The following is an 18,309-nucleotide window of genomic DNA, read 5'->3' on the forward strand; positions in this document are numbered from 1 at the left end:
ATATGTAAATAATAAGTAATTTTTATCTTAAATGGAAACATGATGATACAACATGTTACCTGACACACATCTTCCAGGCTACCAGGTAACATTCATCCCGAGCTTTATTGTGTAAGTCCAAAGCGGAAGAAGCTGGGAAGCACCTCCACCTTGCCTGTAGTCCGGAGAAGGCGCATACTTCTCAGATTTAAGAGGGGGAGGTTTGGAGCCTGCCGGACTGTCGTTGTGGAACAGCGTTTCTCCGCCAGGAATGGTCAAATTTCTTTCCAAGATTGCTTGAAGTATTTCTTTTTAAAGTAGAAAAGAAGTACAACCCCGAGCGATATTTCTTTTAGGATCTTTTCTTAGACTGAGTTGAGAAACTTTTGGGTCCAGTTCCAGAAGTGAGGACCCAGATTTCATCGCGTGCGAGACGTGTTGGGATAAAGGGATTACCAAAAAAAACCAGCGCACAGCCTCCTAGTTCCCTCGGACCTGATTAGTTAGGTAAGATAAAAGAAAGTGGTCGCAGCGGAAGTTAAATCCACTGAAAAACTATAAGAACAGACAAACGAAACATCTTTCGGTACGTTTCACCCCGTTCTGTTTGTTATTTGTGGCTCTCTGAGTGGGACGACATCATTTTATTTTTCTTTTTCATCGCGCAAGTTTGGTTGAAATATGCGCAAACCTGTTGGCTAGACGCTGAAATCTCTTCGTGAACGGGCCACGCATTACAGTCTGGATATACACAGTTTTTCTGGAAGTTTTCCCGCATCAAATCTCAGCTCAGGACTCTTCCTCATCTGACCAGCAACTGGCTGTTTCACTGCTCCCCGCCAGTAAGGTGAGCTGCTCTTTTTTTTTTTTTTTTTTTACTCCTCCATTCCTTCATTTGGCTTCATTTTATTGTTTGTTTACCTGTTAAAGAAGTTAGCCATTGTTTCCTATGGCAGTGAGTTTATGTTATTCAAGGACCTCATTCGTTTAAAAAAAAAAAAAAGAGGCCGCGTGAAGAATTGTAACTCTTAAAACAGAAATTAAATTATTAGTGTTTTTCTTCTTTAAATGTTTGTGCTTTGGCTCGGAATAGCTCCGTGTGGTTTTATGCGCAGTAACACCAACCAAAGCTGCCCCCTGCATGTAAATGAAGGGGTGAAAAAAGGGCTTAGAGGTTGACTTGAGTCCTCTTAAAATGTTAGTTTTAATAAGATTAGACTACAAGCTATTATAAACAATACCCTCTAAAATAAGGCTACCTAGAAAACAAGCACATGCACATAAGGCCATTATTCCTTTTAATGGATGTAGTTAAGCTGCTTTGATCCATCACACTTTTCAGAACTTCTTTGTAGTTTGGCAATATGATTTTAAGTTTTATCAAATGTGTTGCATGAAAAACTGTCTTCAGTTTTTTTCCCCCCCAGGTCGGATAATCAGTAAAAAAAAAAAAAAAAAAAAAAAAATCCAGTATTGTTCAATTCTCACTTTGCCATATTGTGAAGCTGCAGCTTCACATTCCCGGAGGACATCCGTGGTCCTTCATTATTGCATCTGTCATGAAGACTTGGTTTAGAGGGGCCTGTCTAATGTTATATAAAGATCTTAATGTTATGTTGTAGAGGGAGAAGGAGAAGATGGATGGTTAAGTGAAGCAGCATGCCTGCAGGGAGTTCCACTGGGCTTTTTTTCTGTCCTAAACCATATAATGAGAAGTGAAAAAAAAGTTCTGCCCTTTTTAATTTAACAAAATGCTCCTGTACCACAGTTATTTTTGCTTAAATTGTGTGCTTCAGTAAATATAGTTTTTAAAACAAATTGTGTGTTTAAATTGTGTGTATTCATAATTTTGTTGTTTTCGGGGCATTAACGCTTAATTTGGGTTTGGAATACTTCGCAGAGGTTTAGGCTGATTTGAGCGCAGCTTGTTTGATCCATCTGTGTGAAATCTCAGAGGTTAGGTATGGAGACAAAGCAAGCACAACTGATCAGTGCTAAAAGAATCACTTGGAGTTTAAGTGCTAAACCAAATGGCAAAGTGTTGGGTGGCTTGAAAGCGATTGTCTTTAAATTTTTTGTGTAATCTCATGACACCTGATCTCCTGCTGTGGCATGTTGGTTGCAAGCTATTGCTTCAGTTAGTATGGCTGTAAAGACTGGGAAAAAAATGTCTGTTTTTGTGAAAACAGTAGCCTCGGGAAACAGTCTGATGTCCACTGAACTGCAGCCATGTGCAGACTGGCTTGTTGCTGGCTACATGTGCAGATGGGGATAGATTTGGGAGGGGGGATTACAGAATTTGAGAGTTGAGGAATTTTATGCATGGATGGTAGTGAACAGTAATTATGGTGTGGGCTATGTTTTGGGTTAGACTGGTAACCTTTGTCTTTGTATAATGAGAGAAGATAAATGTGTCATGCATGTTCTAATCTATTTAGTCTATCCCCATTTTTTTTGTTTGGCAGATTATCAAGGAAATGCGCTCATTTCTTTAGACCATAGAGAACAGAAATTTACCCAAACATTTAACCAAATACCAATACTCTAAAGAAGTAAAAAGTCAAATGTGTTTTTTGCCACAAAATTTGTTTCTAACAAATTACAGTTGAGCTACTTATCATTCAGCGCTACACTACGAGGAGGGGGCAGTTTTGATATATCATTCTTGTTTTTTTGCTGTTTTAGAATAATTTTGTCAGTATACAGGTAAGTTTGATATGAGGAGCATGCTCATGTCACCCAGTGGATGTTGGTGACAGCAGTAAATTTTTGTGGTATTTCTTAGGGGTGGGGAAATCGAATTGAAAAATTAAAAATCGAGATTTTTTGTTTCACAATTTTAAAATAGATTTTTTTTTTTTGTTAAAAAATATCTTTTTTTTTTTTTCAATAAAATAAAATTAATCTACTATAGATTTTTGTAATTTTTATTGTTTTTTTGTTTTTTTTAAATCTTTTTACTTCTTGAGCATTGTAGTAGCAGAATGATGGTCTGGCTACTGGGTTGTTTTTTCCTAACTGAAATCAAGAAAAATTACAAGCAAAAAAGGTTTTATAAATTTTTTGGGGTTTTTAATCGACGAAAATCAGCAATATCAAAGAATTTTGAGAATCGCAATTTAAATCGAATCGACACCCCACAAATCGGAATCGAATCGAATTGGGACAAAAGCATATCATCACAGCCCTAGTATTTTGTATGGTCTCAGATTTGAAAGGTGTTTGTAAGTTTTCTTCACTTGTTTTCTTTAGTCATTCAGGAGGCTGGCTCGTTACCATGAAACAGAATGTGTCCTGCATTATTTAGACTTAGTGAATCAATTAAGCACGATTTTCTCATTTTAAAAAAAACAACAACAAAAAAAACTAAACTGAAACTCATTTTTCAGTTCAATATAAGATGTATGCATCAATACAGAGTAATTTAAAATATAATGTGTGAGTATTATTGTATAATTGTAATAATATTTCTGATACCAGTATAGAAAAATACATAGTAATAATCATGATCTGCATGAGTTTCTTCAACTTCTCCTTGGTATATTTTAATAATGAGTAATGAACTAAATATAGACAGGGACATACTTGAGCATAATAAAATAATATTATCCAATGTGTCACCCTTCACTCAAAACTGTTTTCCAGTCCAAGATGAGTAGCATCGCAGTTGACGACAACACACACTCACTGTATGTTCAAACTATTATCCCAGGGGAGTGGAGTATGACTAAACACCCCGCCGCATTTTAAAGAAGCTACTTCCTCCCTTTTTAAACATTGACGGCTGTTGTAGTGATGAGGGACCAGGGAGCAGTGGTCGGCTACTCTTTACAGTTTCTTCTGTCTGGCAGCAGGACCACTTTCTTGGAGGCTTCCCAAGCCCTGACTCATAGCTTACAGAGCAGAGATGACCAAGCTTCTTTATCCCCCTTGGACCCCCCCCCCCCTCTGACCCAGCTCAGCTGCTGGAACACTGGACCATTCTTGGAAAGTGAAATTGAATTGGTTTTGAGGAGAACACAATGACTGTTTCAGAGTGGAACATTCATAAAAGCGATTAGCTCTTAAAGGAAACCCCGTCTGTATTTGCTGGACTCTATGAGAAAATAAAATCCGTGATGGGTTTTCTTTAAACCATACACCACCCAGCTGCTTTTATAGAATTTGATCAATTTTAATAATCTTTAGTAACAACTCTGATTAGTATTTATTGTTATTTTTCATCTAACTTTTTTTTTTTTTTAACTAATTCATTTCTGAGACTTGTTCTCAGGTTCAAATTTCTTGGTAATCTTTTGACAACTCATGGTAGCAAATGCTTGTAGGGGGTCATTTTGGGTTTAGGAGCTAAAACCAACTGTTCGGTGATAGATCTCTGTGTGGAAATGATGGCCTGGCAGCTCTCTCAACATGAGTGTCATGTAACAGTGTTTTTTTTTTTTTTTTTTTTTTTTTTGTCTCTAACAAATTCTTCAAGGGGAGGAGGGGTCATGTTGGCTATGGAGAAGTGTTAATCTCTGTGGCCAGATGCTGCTGAGGTGATGATTCAAGCAGATGTGCGTGTTGGGGTCACCACTCCTCATTATGGAGGGCACTGCAGAGCATTTTCTCTGCTGTTTTAGCCTTAAATTTGCTCTGCAGCAAAGGTATCAGTGTGGTGACAGTCATTATATTTTATTCTAGGTACTAGGTCTGTGACAACATGCTTTTGTCCCAATTCGATTCAATTCTAATTTGTTGGGTGCAGATTCAATTTAAATCGCAATTGTCACAATTCATTGATATTGCTAATTTTTGTAGATTGGAAAAAAAAAAACCATAAAAAAACCTTTTTTCTCGTCATTTTTCTGGATTTCAATTAGGAAAAAAACAACACAGAAGCCAGATCATCATTCTGCTGCTATAATCCCCAAGAAGACAAGTTAAAAATATCAAAAGAAATTATTAAAATGACAACATTTTTATAATGGATTATTTTTATTTATTTATTTATTTAAAAAAATAATAATTTTTAAAATTTTTTTTTTTTTTTTACAAAACCTATTTTAAAATTGTGAAGCAAAAAATCCGGATTTTTGATTTTTCGAGTCAATTTCCCCAACCCTACTAGGAACTGGGAATGACTTATCTGACTTATCTAAGCTATCAGAAGACTTCTGGTAGGATTTCTTATCAGTGTTTTATACAAGCAGGCCTAAATGCTGAAGCACATGCCTTGACCTTTGTAAGTGTACAGAATATTCTCTTCCTTTTTGTGGGATGAGTATTTTTTCATAATCTCTGAATGTTGTTTTAGTTAAGCTTAGGTTTTCTTCAGTATGCTAATAGCATCCATGTTTTTGCTAACAACCTTGCACTCTTTTGCAGAACTTTTTCTTGCTGATCACTTATTCATCTTCTTCCTTTTTCACAGCGGTGTATTGTGAATGACGCACAGCTGATGTTGTACCAATCTGAATGGAGTTCCAGTTGTGTAAAAGCCAATAGTTTTAGCTCCGTCAGCAGGATGCTGATGAGGCCAAGCCTACTTCTGTTCCTGACTTTCTTCACCCAAGTTTTAAGGACCCAGTGCCGGCCTGCTAACGCTGATGAAGGTAAGAGTACTTTACAACTTGATGCTATTCAGACTTCCTTTGAACAAAGCCATTCTTTTGTTAGTATTATTGAATATCATACAAGTGTTTGAACTTATAACTATATTAGGGTTGCCTTATCTTCGTTCATGTGCTGAAAAGCAGCCCATTGACAAGCAAAGCTTTGTTCTTTGTACAGGAATGTAATCCTGACATGCTCCAGACGGTGAAGTCTTCTTTGTAGCGTCAGTGTTCACTCACAGCCCCTATTCGCTAGAGTCTGATGTTTTTCAAGTGCACTTCACTGCATCACTTATAGCACAGTTAAGCTCCTTAAGACCAATTCGACTTTTTCCTCAGACTAATTAAGCATACAAATGTTTCTGTTATTATAAATGATTATACAGCAAGTCTTAGATGTGGAATTAGTTAATGGTTGACCATAAGACTTTCTGTAAAGAATTTAGCCTCGTCTAGTTGTTACACAAGTTCACCACCGAAAAGGGGAAAGAAGCACTGAAATCAAATCCTTAAAAATGTGTTTCTTGGAAGCTGTCCAGCAGTGTAATAGCTGGCTGGTCCTGTGGGCAGATGGGGTTGGATGTTTACATTCTGCATTCGGAAGTGGAGAACAGAAAAATATGATAAAGTTTAGCATTTTAATTGAAGTAATTAACCAAGAGGCTCTCTCCTGAGCTCTAAGCCCTAAAATAAACTTGGTGTGGCAGTGTTTAAGTCAGCAGTGGGACAGGGAGGAGTAAATGACTCCCATCTGTAGCCTGAAGGCAGCTCCACTACCTAGCAGCCCCTGCTTCTCTCCTTTGTAATGAAAAGGTATTTGTTGTCACTGCGAGAAGAGTTAACTGTCAGGGAGCTATAAATTAGCCTGTTTTTGAAAAAAGACGCTACTTTAAACCCTTCCTTGTCCTCGAGGATAGACTTTCTGAGGAGAGTGTTTGTTCTCAAAGGTGAGCCATAAATTTCCACTGAGGTGGGGCAAGTCTGCATTCACACTCCACCCAGTATTTGATCACCAAATGGCCAGGTACCACCTATGTGCCTCTGCCTTCGCAGTGCTCTCCCTCTGACATTTTGCCTGGGAATGCTTCACTTTCCCCCCACTTCCCTGCTGAGTGACGGATGGCTTCAGCTGTTGACAAACAATTGTAGCGGAGGCACTTTCTTTTCTTTTGTAAAGAAGCAAAATGGTGATATGGAAATGCTCTTGTTTTGTGTCTGGCTGTTTTTCCATGTATTTTCTTGTTGTTGTTGTTGTTTGTGCATAAGAAAGGAATATCCCTAGAACAAATTTGGTTCATTGAATTCCTGTGGGAGTTTTATGGACAGCGATTCAAATGCTCTCAGCTTATCAGGGCCGGTGTTTCATTGAGATTTTAGGGTGCATTTACATCTGGATAGTCTGCTAGACTCGGCCTGATTGGGGACTCTGCTCAGTTGTAGGGGGGTGTATCCATGTGGACCGAGATCGTGTTCACACTGCACTTTGGTCAAACAAGCCAAACCCTTAGAATAATATATCCCAATTCCCACTAAAGGTGGCGCTGCACTAGTATTTAGCAAAAGAGAGGACAAAACGAGAAAACTCCATTTCCCCCACTCCCGAGTCAAACATGGAGCATGAAACTATCGCAGTTTTGGTTTTTTTTATTTTGTCTTACGCAAGTATACTGCAGAAATGCACTGCAACAATGGACACAGTATGAAGAACAGACGAGGCTGAGGGCCCTCAACACGTTCGCTATGTTTTTACCCATAATGCAATACTACCCGAAATGTAGGAAGTAACTTTTTTTTTTGTAGTCTGCTTCCTGTTTTTGGGCCACTTGAAGTGGATTGAGACCTGCGTTTGTAGGTAGACTGAGTCCACTTCTTTGGTCCAAATCAGAATTTGTTTTGCGCATTCACATTTCGCCAAACAAAGTGGACTTTCTGAGCAAACAGATGAGGTTTCAAATAAAAAGGCAAATATGAATGTGCCCATAATGACATGGTGTTTGCTGATTGTGTTCATAAAAAAAAAAAAAAACAATCACCTGGGTTTTAGATATAGACTTCTTTCTTTAAATAAAAAAAAATAGTTTGAAATGCAAGTTTAAACCTAGAAAGAGAGAAAACTGTTGGCCGAAAGCTTCATGTTTCCATCTGAAGTTGGTGACACAAATTATTCATTCAATGCAAATTTCATTAAGTTGAAAACTGTAGTTTTATGTGAGTTTAATATATTAATTACTTATTAAATGGTAACAAACATGTTTTTATTAGAAATTCTCAAATTCTGCAAACCTGTGACTTTCTCTTGCTGCATTAAACCAACAGCAGATATTATGTAGAACAAACACATGGTTTTACTGTGTTTACTCATTAAAGACATAATCACTACGTTTACATGGGAGTTTTATTTCCTGTTTAATAAAAGTTAATTCCGCTTTAAACTGATATAAATAAAAATAAAAAAAAAAAAGACCATATTTTAATTCTTTATGCAAATTTCTGTTCGGAATTAAACTTAATTCTGATGTAAGTGGCTGGTTTATTCGCATTTTAATTCTGAAATATTTAATTCCTCTGTCATGTAAACCTTAATTCCGCTCTAAGTTAATTCCGGTCGTTCTGCACATGCTCGTTACCTTGTTCTGTCTCGATGACACACGTTGTTTTGCCCTCCCGTCTTTGGAAATTTATTTTCCTTCTTCTCAGTTGCTGAAAAAAGTGAAGTAGTATGCTCGTGTTGAGCCGCTACTTCAAAATTATAATCAAAGTAGCGGCCAAACTGGTACTTTATTATGTAGTTTTTACAAGTTACGACTGAAAAGATGAGAAGCATGGAGCCAACTTTGTTTATTTCCAGTATACGTCATACGTCACGCGCACCCTCTGTCCAATCATAACCCTTCCTAAAGAGGAACTAAGTGTGTGTGTTTCCTCTAAACCTTCATTCATAATTATTATTTTCATGTAAACTTGTGGGAGAATATGTTAATTCTGAATTAAAAAAACATCATGTAACCGTACCTAATGTAAGAGTAAATATGGCAGAGCTAATTTGAATAACAGAGTAACCCTTGTAGCTTCCCCCCCCCCCCCAAAGTGCTAATCCATGCTTATTGTCAGTGACTCATTTAAGAATGAAAAGGTCCTCCACTGGAGTGCTTTTAGCAAGAGTACTCTGAATTTTTTGGTACTTTCTAACGTGCATGGTTTTAGTCCTTTGCTTCCTGCCTGTAGTGCCTTTTGTCAGTTATCATTCTGCTCTAAACATCACCCACCCATTCACCCTGACGTGGTTGAATCAGCAAAGAAAAAATGTGCCATAAACATTTTATTCCACGTACCATCACAGAGTTTCAACTAACTTGACTTTCCTGCATCCAACCATTACTCCGCTGAGAGCAGGAAATCCCAACGGTCATTCATGCGGCATATTGCTTCCTATGCTGTAGCCAAAGAAAGTTCCATAGTCTGGCGCCAACCCTTCCTTTTAGTTGTTCGTGCATTTACACATTAGTTGGCCCCCACTCTCCCTGTTGTTTAAAACCTGAACTGTGTTCTGCACTAAAATACCTCTCATGGTTTTTATAATTAGACTGATTATAAATACTGTCAGTCAATTTTCACAAATGGTTGACTGAACCCATGTGGGAGAATTCCAGGTGGGTTATTTCCTGAAACGGTTTCTTAATCCATCTTAATCCGATCACAGTAGCAGGAAGATTAACTAAAATGAAACATTCTCAGTTCAAAGGACATGTGAAAACTTGACACTCATCTCTCTGTGAAGAATTGAAAAATATTTGTTTTTAGGTCCGCTGAAGAGTTTAGCTATTAAGGGTGATGTGTATAAATTATCCTGTAAGATTAGTCTTTTTAACTTAATTTTGGAACGATGGGACTAAATAATCTGCGCCTCTGCTTCTCCCAGTTTTAAGAGAGCTTTTAATGGTCCTCCTGACTTTGTCTTGAAATAAAGCAACAGGCAAATTTTTACAGTTTTATGGGTGTCTTTATGATGTCTGGATTCAGATTAACAGCTGGGATGTTGACGCAGCGTTATCAGTGACATCTCCATTTAGCGAGCGGGAACAGAAGCGTACTAGACAGCCCCCATACACAGCATACAGACCTTGTGTTTAGGGCTGTGTTTTAGCTGGTTGTTTGGCCCATCACTTTACAGTATGTCTACATTAACTCTTGTAGACCTAAGGCTTCATTTAACATGGTCAGATAAAATCTAAAGGTTCTTTTTCTGGAAAACGCTGTTCACTAAAGTTCTTCTCATCTGCTAAACTTGACACTTGCGCTTCTCACAGGATCACAGGAGATATTGAAAGATGATTATTAATGCCATTCCCATAAGCATACGGGTTATTTAGGACAACCTCTTAAGATACACCAACACTCGTATTGGTATTGAGCCGATTCTATGCACTTGCGCTTTGCATCCGTAAGTGTTCAGATACTCTAGAACCAACACCATTGTGAAATAATTTAGACTATCTTACTTCATGGAAAGAAATTAATATATGGAACTAACACATTAGCTTTAATGCATTAACACATAAACAACAAAGTTATATTGGTTTCCTGTGCATGCATGGAGAAGAGATGGACCAGACTCCAGCTCCTGCTACAACTACCTTTCTAAAGAACTCCACCTTTCTTGATTTTTAAAAATTTTTTTTTAATTTATTTTTTTAATTATTAAACTGTTTATTGTTTGGTTTAAGCAATTTAGGGCACATTCACATCAGCCTTTTTAGATTTGAATCCTCGTCCATTTGCTCGGAACGTCCGCTTTGTTTGAGGAGCTCTGAACGTGCCAAACGAATTCTGAGTCGGACCAAAGAAACGGACTCGGTCCACCAACACACGCCGTTTCTCATACAGGAAGCGGGAGGTCTAGCAGACTATCCGGATGTGAGTGCACCCTAAGAGTTAGGTTCCCCCTTCCATGATGCCTCTGAAAACCACTAAACCTGGTAAAAAGTCTGAGACCAACGCCCATGTTAGTAAATTGCGACATTCTAGCTCTGCTAGCCCACAACAGATCATTAATGCCGTCTGAGCTCAAGATGTTCTTTTAAGAATTTAAATGACAAATTAAACACAGTCTAAAAAAAAAAACCATCGCCCGCCACCATAACAGACTGTTTTGGAAGGTAATGCTGACACTGGCTGCTCACCAGCAGCTGGAGGAGGCAGAAACTTTAGGCACTGAGCTTTAAACTAATAACAATAAGCTAACTGACCTGGAGGCCAGAAGCTGAGGCCGCAACATTTAGCTGATTGGTCTCCCCGAGGGAACTGAATTCTTCTTTTGCAACTTCTGCAGCAGGCTTTAGGTAGAAAATATTCTCTTCTGCCCCCGAACTGAACGGGGCTCCTTGCAGTGCGACCTCATACAGAAAAACCATGACCTGTTTACCAGTGACCCGGGGTTGTATTTATCATGTTTCTCACTGACATTTTACTCCTCTAAGTGCTGAGAATTTGTCATATTTAGTCATATTCTCAAACTTAAGAATAAAAGCTATTTATTAAATTTGCCAAACCTAAGAATTACTCCTTTAAATATTTAGGCGACACCCAGAGGTTTCCTAACTGTTTAGGAGTTGCCTGTAGAGGATGGAACTGAGGCAAGACATGTGCATGGACACTCTGGGCGGATGTTTTGGCTTTATTTGACGGCAAACAGCTGCTCAAACTGTATAGATTGGACAGAGTGGGTAAAATCTATGCTACAGATTTAATAAGGGACCTCATCTCACCAATCAGGAATCATACAGCCATCTTCTAATGTGATAGTTTACTGTAGAAACGTGGGGAAAAAAATCACGTTTTACATAGTGATGAATATTATTTAAGAATATGAAACACAAAGTTCCACATGCAGAAATATTGGAGCAAAATACCGTACATTTTATGGAAAGTATTCTCGTCAAGCAGAAACTTTAAAAAGGATTTTTGTCAAGGATTAATATTCCACTCTGATTTATGGTTGTACACACAGGAATGTGGGACAGACGTGAGCAAAACATCAACTGCCTGCTATAAGAGAGATGACATGCGTGTGTGTCTGGTTGTGCATATTTCTTTTGGTTAACACGTACCAGTAGTTTCGCATGTGGTTTTGCAGTCTTCTTAAAACTAACGTTAAAATGATAACGGCTGGATGGACAGCTGGGACAGGAAGCTGTAGTCCTGTCTGGTTTGTCACAGTGTCCTTCAGCATCAATATCACAGTCTTTCCTGTGAAGTACAAATTAATCCCATTGGAATATTTCTCCAATCTACTGCACGTAAAGTTATTGAATTTTTTTTTTTTTTTTTTTTTTTTTGGATCAATTGCCAACATTTATTATATATTGTATAATTTGTTGATCTAATGTCAAAATATATACTCCATTTGTTTATGTAACGGTTCTCTGGGACATTTCTTTAAGATATTTCTGTATTCATAGATACCGTTCCAGTGATCAGTGATTGGTCAGCTCAGTGGGCTGGGAAGTGATATTATCTAAAATCATGTTTCCAGCATATCATACTTTTGAACTGACTGTCGAATTGAGACTGATGCTTAACATTCTGTCTTACTTTGCTAAAGGTGTGAGTGGGATGCTTTATAAGTAACTTTTAAGAGCGACTTTCACTATAGATTTTTTTTAACCTATAATCAACTCTAAAAGAGTGTTTTTAGGAGTAATTTTAATAACTTTTACAAATCTGGCCCCTGATCCATGAGGCTTGGAGGAGAGGCATGCTGCTTTATTAGGGTAATTTATTTAGAGTTTATGAAGAATACGGTAGTCCTGGTGGTGCTCGACCAAAGAACGGAATATAGGAAAGGGATTTCTTTCCATTTACAAGACAGGATTGCAGCTATCTCTCCTGTACCCCGCCAGACTTTGCACCCAGTAGGATGGCTTCTGTGTGTGGCTCTAGTCAGTGACTGAGGCAGAGAAGCTAAATAGTCTTGTTTGTTTGATAAGTATTGTAATTTTATGTGGACTTGAAGATGATCAGTGTCGGCTATGCATAGCTAAATTTAAAGTAGAGTAGGAGGAGTTTTCCTGCCTTTATATATAGAGGATGGCTGCAGGATGACCCATTTCACATCTGGATCAGTATCAAATTGCTTTTGGCTGATACTAAACCTCATTGGTATCGCAAGTGAAAAAATTGGATCAGTGCGTCCCCGCCTGAAATGCTTCCCAATTTTATGTTTTATTTAGATTTATTGCTTTTATTAATGTCTTCTAATTTCTAGCTAATACGGTCTTGTTGTACTGGAATTAAACAAATTCCCTACGTTTATTATACAACAAAAAGGGAAAAATAACTTGGACCAATTGAATTGTGAATTCGGTTCTAATGGATTGACAGTACTGGTGGGGAAAAAAGGGACACAATGATAAGAAGTGTTTCTTTTGAGGCATCAGGGTTGCATAAAGCCTGCAAGTGGCAGAAATGTCTGACATTTTGGTCGTCTTCCAGCTGAAGAGACAGAATTAGAAAAAAAAAAGGTTACCTTCATGCTGTCAGGTGGTCTCAAGAAAGACATCTAAAAAATAACCTCGCATGCTAATGTGAAAGTAAGTGAGGCTTGTCTGGAAAAATACTTTTTTTTTTTTCCACAAGCTTAGATTGGGTCTAAATACTTTCCCCACTTTGGTTTTGTTTTTGAGGAGAAAGTTGATCCTACCCCCTGGCCCCTTTTCCTGCTGGGATTAAGGGCCTGTCAGACATATGTGATCCAGGAAATACCTTTACTAGGCCCAAGTGGGGTCACCATAGCAACTGGCACTAGAACCTGCCACTGCAGGCCCACTTTTACTCACTACTATGCACATGCTCACTGGCTTGCTCTCCTTACTCTCTCTTCCTCTGTATTGTTGGTAGTCCTTTGTTGTCACGGTGGGAGGGATTAGTCAGGTTTGCTGATGTTGTGATCAGGAGGAAGTACGTTTAAAAAGAAAAAAAAGACAAAAAAGGTTCACAATTATCTCTTGTTGATGGATTATTCACCACTGTGGAATTTGATTATCTAGCTCCATTTTTGTTTATAATGCCAAAGGGGCAAGAAATGGAAGAAGAGGGCGAGACTGTACTGCCTGAGGTCTCGTGGCTAAAATGGAAGGATGTAATATACAGGTGCAGTTATTGTCTAAACATATCTCTTAAAGCTATTCAAATAAAATTTTAAGCACTATTTTTTTGTTTACCCTTTTAGAAAACAAGAATTAAAATCAACTGGGTGAGACTCAGTTTAACCCTGTTTTCCAGCAGGGTCCTGCTTTGCAGAACGTACATCACACAGTCACAACACAGAATAGTCTGTCTCTCTCCTTGTTTTTATATAACTTTAAACTGCTTGTCATCGGGCTTTGACTGTTGGTTCAATAAATGGCAAAGGTTGAATGTCATGAGGGTTAGGGAATATTTTCTGATGACATATAGGCAAGGTGTTTGTCAGGACGAGAAACACGTAACGTGGGAAATTATAACCCGAGGCGTTGGTACAACCACAAAGTGTGGATATTTTTCTAATGAATCAAGCTTTTACTAAAAGTGACATCCTAAAGGTAGAATTTCAAGAAATGTGGTCAGCGGCAAGCTTCACCTTTTCTAACTAGCAAAACAACAACAGTGTGATGAACAACATGTCAGCGTAATTGGGTTAGTCCTTCCTCCGAGCAGAGTATGTAGTCTTCTTTAACAGGGGGGCTCAGGTGTCTCTCTTTATGACCCCTCCCCTCTTTTCATCTCGCTAATTGAATTTCACCTTCCTCTCTCAAGTTACTCCTTGTTTGCCTGATTATAGTGCCTTGACTAATTTTAGATGGGATTTAATTCTGGGGAGAGGTTATGTAGGCATGGTGGGAGAGTTTTTAATGAGTTTATAGGACAGATTCAGCACATTTTGTGTGAGAGCACTCTGTTTTCAGCACTATGTTCCATCTGGGCACTTTTTAAAAAAAATTTTTATATGTCTGATAAAACCATGACACACAGTTGTGTGTCATGGTTTGAATAGGAGCAATCAGACCATTTTATACTGTTTCTTCATGGACTGTTAGATCTGCCTTTCTATTCTGAGAATACTTGGAAAGTATAATTAGATTTAGGGGGGTGTAATGAGTTTGTATGTGTGTGTGAAACACACAAATCTTGTTCCTCCTCTTAGTAGTGACTACCTGCATGCTTATAAAATTGTGGAGTGAGTTATTTAAAGTTGCTCAGAAAACCATCCGTGTTAATTATCATGACTTGTTAAGTAATCATGCCCTGCTCTTCTGTTTTTGTAGTGTCTCTGAAAACACAAACAGAGTTGTTCACCCGCTATCTTGGGGAACGTCTGGAGCTGAGTTGCTCTCCTAAGGACTCCCTCCATGCTGTTAACTGGACCAAAGACCATGTTGCTGTTGTGGACGGAGAACACACACGCATCCGCAACGGCCAGTTGGAGATAGAAACCGTTGAACTGACTGACTCTGGCTTTTACACATGCACCACTTTTGGCAACCACAGTGTTTACTTCAATGTCACAGGTAAAGTCATAGTTGCAGTGAAAATACCGTCTTTGGCTTTTAATATTTTCAATTTTTTTTTTCTTTGGGACAACTCGTAAAATCCAAATCGGGGCGCTTTTCTCAGCTTTCCTTGTTGTGTAGCAGGATGCTTTCAGAAAACACAAACAAACAGTGTAGTTGCCTCTTTTCAGTTTGTAAATCCACATGTGGGAACGATATGTTTCCTATTAACTCCTTTTTGTATTTAAAATATTTCCATGTGGAATCGTGTCATGCAGCTTTCAGATTGACATTTAATAACACACAATCCATTTCACTCAAGTAAAGCTGTTTTATGTTAAACAGAAGTGTGGTTCGCACATCATTCAAAGTAAGTGTGTGTGTGTGTGTTTACACTTAGTTTTTTTTCCATATAATGCCTTTTCATAAGAAGGGGAAACGGCTTTTGAAATGTTGCTGCTTTCCTTCAGATGTGGTACATCTGGCAAAACTCTGTGCAGGGAAATACACAATATTGAATTCTGCTGACATTATTTTTTCTGTTAATTAGTTGATATCTTGGCTTCATCTGAGGATGACGACGATGACGAAGAGTCTTCATCGGAGGAGAACAAACTGTTAGGCAGTCAGAAACTAATAAGTAAGTGATCTAATTTTTTTCACTTCACCAATGCTGCTGTCACGTGTGGTCATTGCTGAATCACGCAAATGAGTAATTATTATAGTGACTGATTTCAGAGCTTTATTACTCACCTATAAGCCCGTCATGTGCCAGGCTCACGCCTGGGTCAATAGTTGTGCTCTGAATCAGTGACAGCTGCCTCAGTGACAGCTTTGCTTGAGGATTGTGTCTGTGGTGACTAACTGTGGTTAACCTTGGATGTCCCCCAATTTGTTTAAGGTGCAATTAAGACACTGGTTTCTTCTTCTGGGTGCATAAAGAATCCAGCAGCTGCCAAGTGTGGAAACAAGCTGACCTCAAGTTTTTTTTTTTCTTTTCTGTCCTATGATTAACAATGTATGTTGATTTTTCTGACTAAACCATGACATAAGCTGGTATTTTATTCAACGGTATAATCAATGAAGTAAATTAAAGAATTCAGTTAAAAAGAAAAGCAGACTTTGTATGAATATTCTTTAAATCACAATAGATATAAGTAGATAGCGGTGCTGGTTCTCTAGCCAGTTGCAGAGGCGGGTGAATCATGATGATGCCATTAAGATTACCAATAAAACCTCAAAAAAGGAAAAAACTGTGAAAACAATACCATAATTCCCAGCTTGGTGACAGAAACCACAAGAAATTTTAAAATTCTGAAGTAACAAGTACTTTAACTAAATGTGTTAAGAGTTTTGGTAATAACCAGGTGTGTACTCATTAGTTATGTAATATGTATGTGTGTTGATATATTTGCCAAATTTTTGCTTGCCTGTTTCTATTGATGTTATATTCATTTTCCCAAAGAGTAAAATATATATATTTTTAAATTAATTTAATTGTATTTCTGTTCATGAAGTTGTTTCCTGAGTACATTATTGTGTTAAAATGTACGGATTTTGTTTACACCTTTTTGTTTTAGCAAATGCCCCACAATGGGTTCATCCACTAAAAATGGAGAAAAAGCTTCATGCTGTACCAGCCAGTAAGACTGTGAAGTTTCGATGCCAGGCCAGTGGAAACCCAACTCCCACTCTGAAATGGTACAAGAATGGGAAGGAATTCAAGAGAGACCATCGCATCGGAGGCTTCAAGGTTATTATTAAAAAAAAAAAAAGTCTTTAATTTTGATCCCCAGAGCTTTTTACAAAGCAATATCCAAATCATTTTTTTTTTTTATTGAATCACTCCAAACCTTTTCACTCTCAGTGAAGATGCGTCAGTGATCTCTTCTCCACATTAGATCACCACCCCCTCCCCTGGAGTAAGAAACGCTTTCTACAAGTGAAATGTAGAGGGAAGTTTCGCAGTTGACCTGAGAAACAATGAAAATTGAAACTCAATTCCACAAAAAGGAATGTTGTGCCTTAGTTGCAGCTTCACGTGGGCAATCCTAGCCACCTGTGTAGATGAAGGATAGCTCTGACTGACCTCGTTCTCGGTATCTGTTATTGTCGTTGCTGTAATAACATCCATGCAGCGGTCAGTTCGCCATGATACCGTATCAATGATGTGCGATGTGATCAGTCACTCTGTCGGAGTCTTCGCGACGGCCTGCATTTCAATGTGACTCATTGTTGACAGACTGTTAAACTAGGGGCCGTTGATGGTTATAAAGTTAACACCAGTCTATGGATTTACTCAACCGGTGTGGCTTGTGATACCGGATCTGTGTCATATATTTCTTCACTATAGCTGGCAGCGGGACCTTTTGTAGTGTTTTTTTCAAAAACTTATTACTTTTATAAATCAGTCTGTGTTCAAACTCCGGTAATTATTCATTGTCTTGCTTAAGCTTTTTGCCCCTTGAAAGGCAATGCTACTGAAGTCATTCAGAAGCTTAGTGTAGGAATCGCATAACTTCTGACAAGTTGTGCTTTCTGTGGGAGTTGGCCACATGTACGGGATGCATGTTGAGACAATACCCACCCTTTTCTCTACATTTGTTCTTCCCATCAAGGACTGGGCTAATCCAGCCTCATACCGTGCTTCCCCAGCCATCTCCCTCCTCAGCTGGGACACATTTAGGAGTTTCCTCTTGACTGCCTGCTGCTCTCGTCTCCCCAAGACCCTCCACCCAGCCAGGCAGCACACTTAACCATCTGGCTGCTGTTTTTTCAGTCAAGGTGCAAAGGTCTGCATCAACGGCCGGGGACGTCTCTCATCCCTGCCTCCCACACTCTCGCTTTTATGGCAGGCCTTCTATTGTTCATATCGTCAGCATGGAGACGTGCAGGAGGGTTGGAATAATGTAGACCACATGCATATGAAGCCAAGCACAACACATCTGGCAGCAGGCAGCTGGACTCCCTCATCACATATTTAGCTAAATGAGGGAGACTGTATGGCTCAGTCTGTGTATACGCATGTTTGATGTTACCATTGCCTTAAAGGTTAGTTGGCTAATCACACACTGCCGGTCTTGGCAGATTTATGGAAGAAAAAATTATAACATGTCTTGGAAAAAGGAGCCAGACATCAGTTGGCGCTCCAAAGGCAGGTTGGGGCACATGCTTATAAAAATGTGGTCTTTGTTTGGTTGGAAAAGGAT

At 38.6% G+C, this 18,309-nt stretch overlaps 1 protein-coding gene across 2 annotated transcripts in view; it reads left to right on the plus strand.

Moving 5' to 3' along the window:
* The first annotated feature begins 205 nt into the window (after nt 1–205).
* fgfr1a (fibroblast growth factor receptor 1a) overlaps nt 206–18,309 on the plus strand; it is a 32,326-nt gene continuing 14,222 nt past the window's right edge. For both annotated transcript variants that reach the window (XM_079250778.1, XM_079250777.1), the window contains exons 1-5: nt 206–826; nt 5,393–5,573; nt 14,876–15,118; nt 15,651–15,740; nt 16,681–16,853. In XM_079250778.1, the coding sequence (XP_079106904.1) occupies nt 5,420–5,573; nt 14,876–15,118; nt 15,651–15,740; nt 16,681–16,853 (660 nt within the window). In that variant the 5' untranslated portion in view covers nt 206–826; nt 5,393–5,419. The remainder of the gene's footprint in view (nt 827–5,392; nt 5,574–14,875; nt 15,119–15,650; nt 15,741–16,680; nt 16,854–18,309) is intronic.

The sequence above is a fragment of the Telmatherina bonti genome (assembly GCF_933228915.1).
Source record: "Telmatherina bonti genome assembly, chromosome: 13".
Taxonomy (NCBI): Eukaryota; Metazoa; Chordata; class Actinopteri; order Atheriniformes; family Telmatherinidae; genus Telmatherina; species Telmatherina bonti.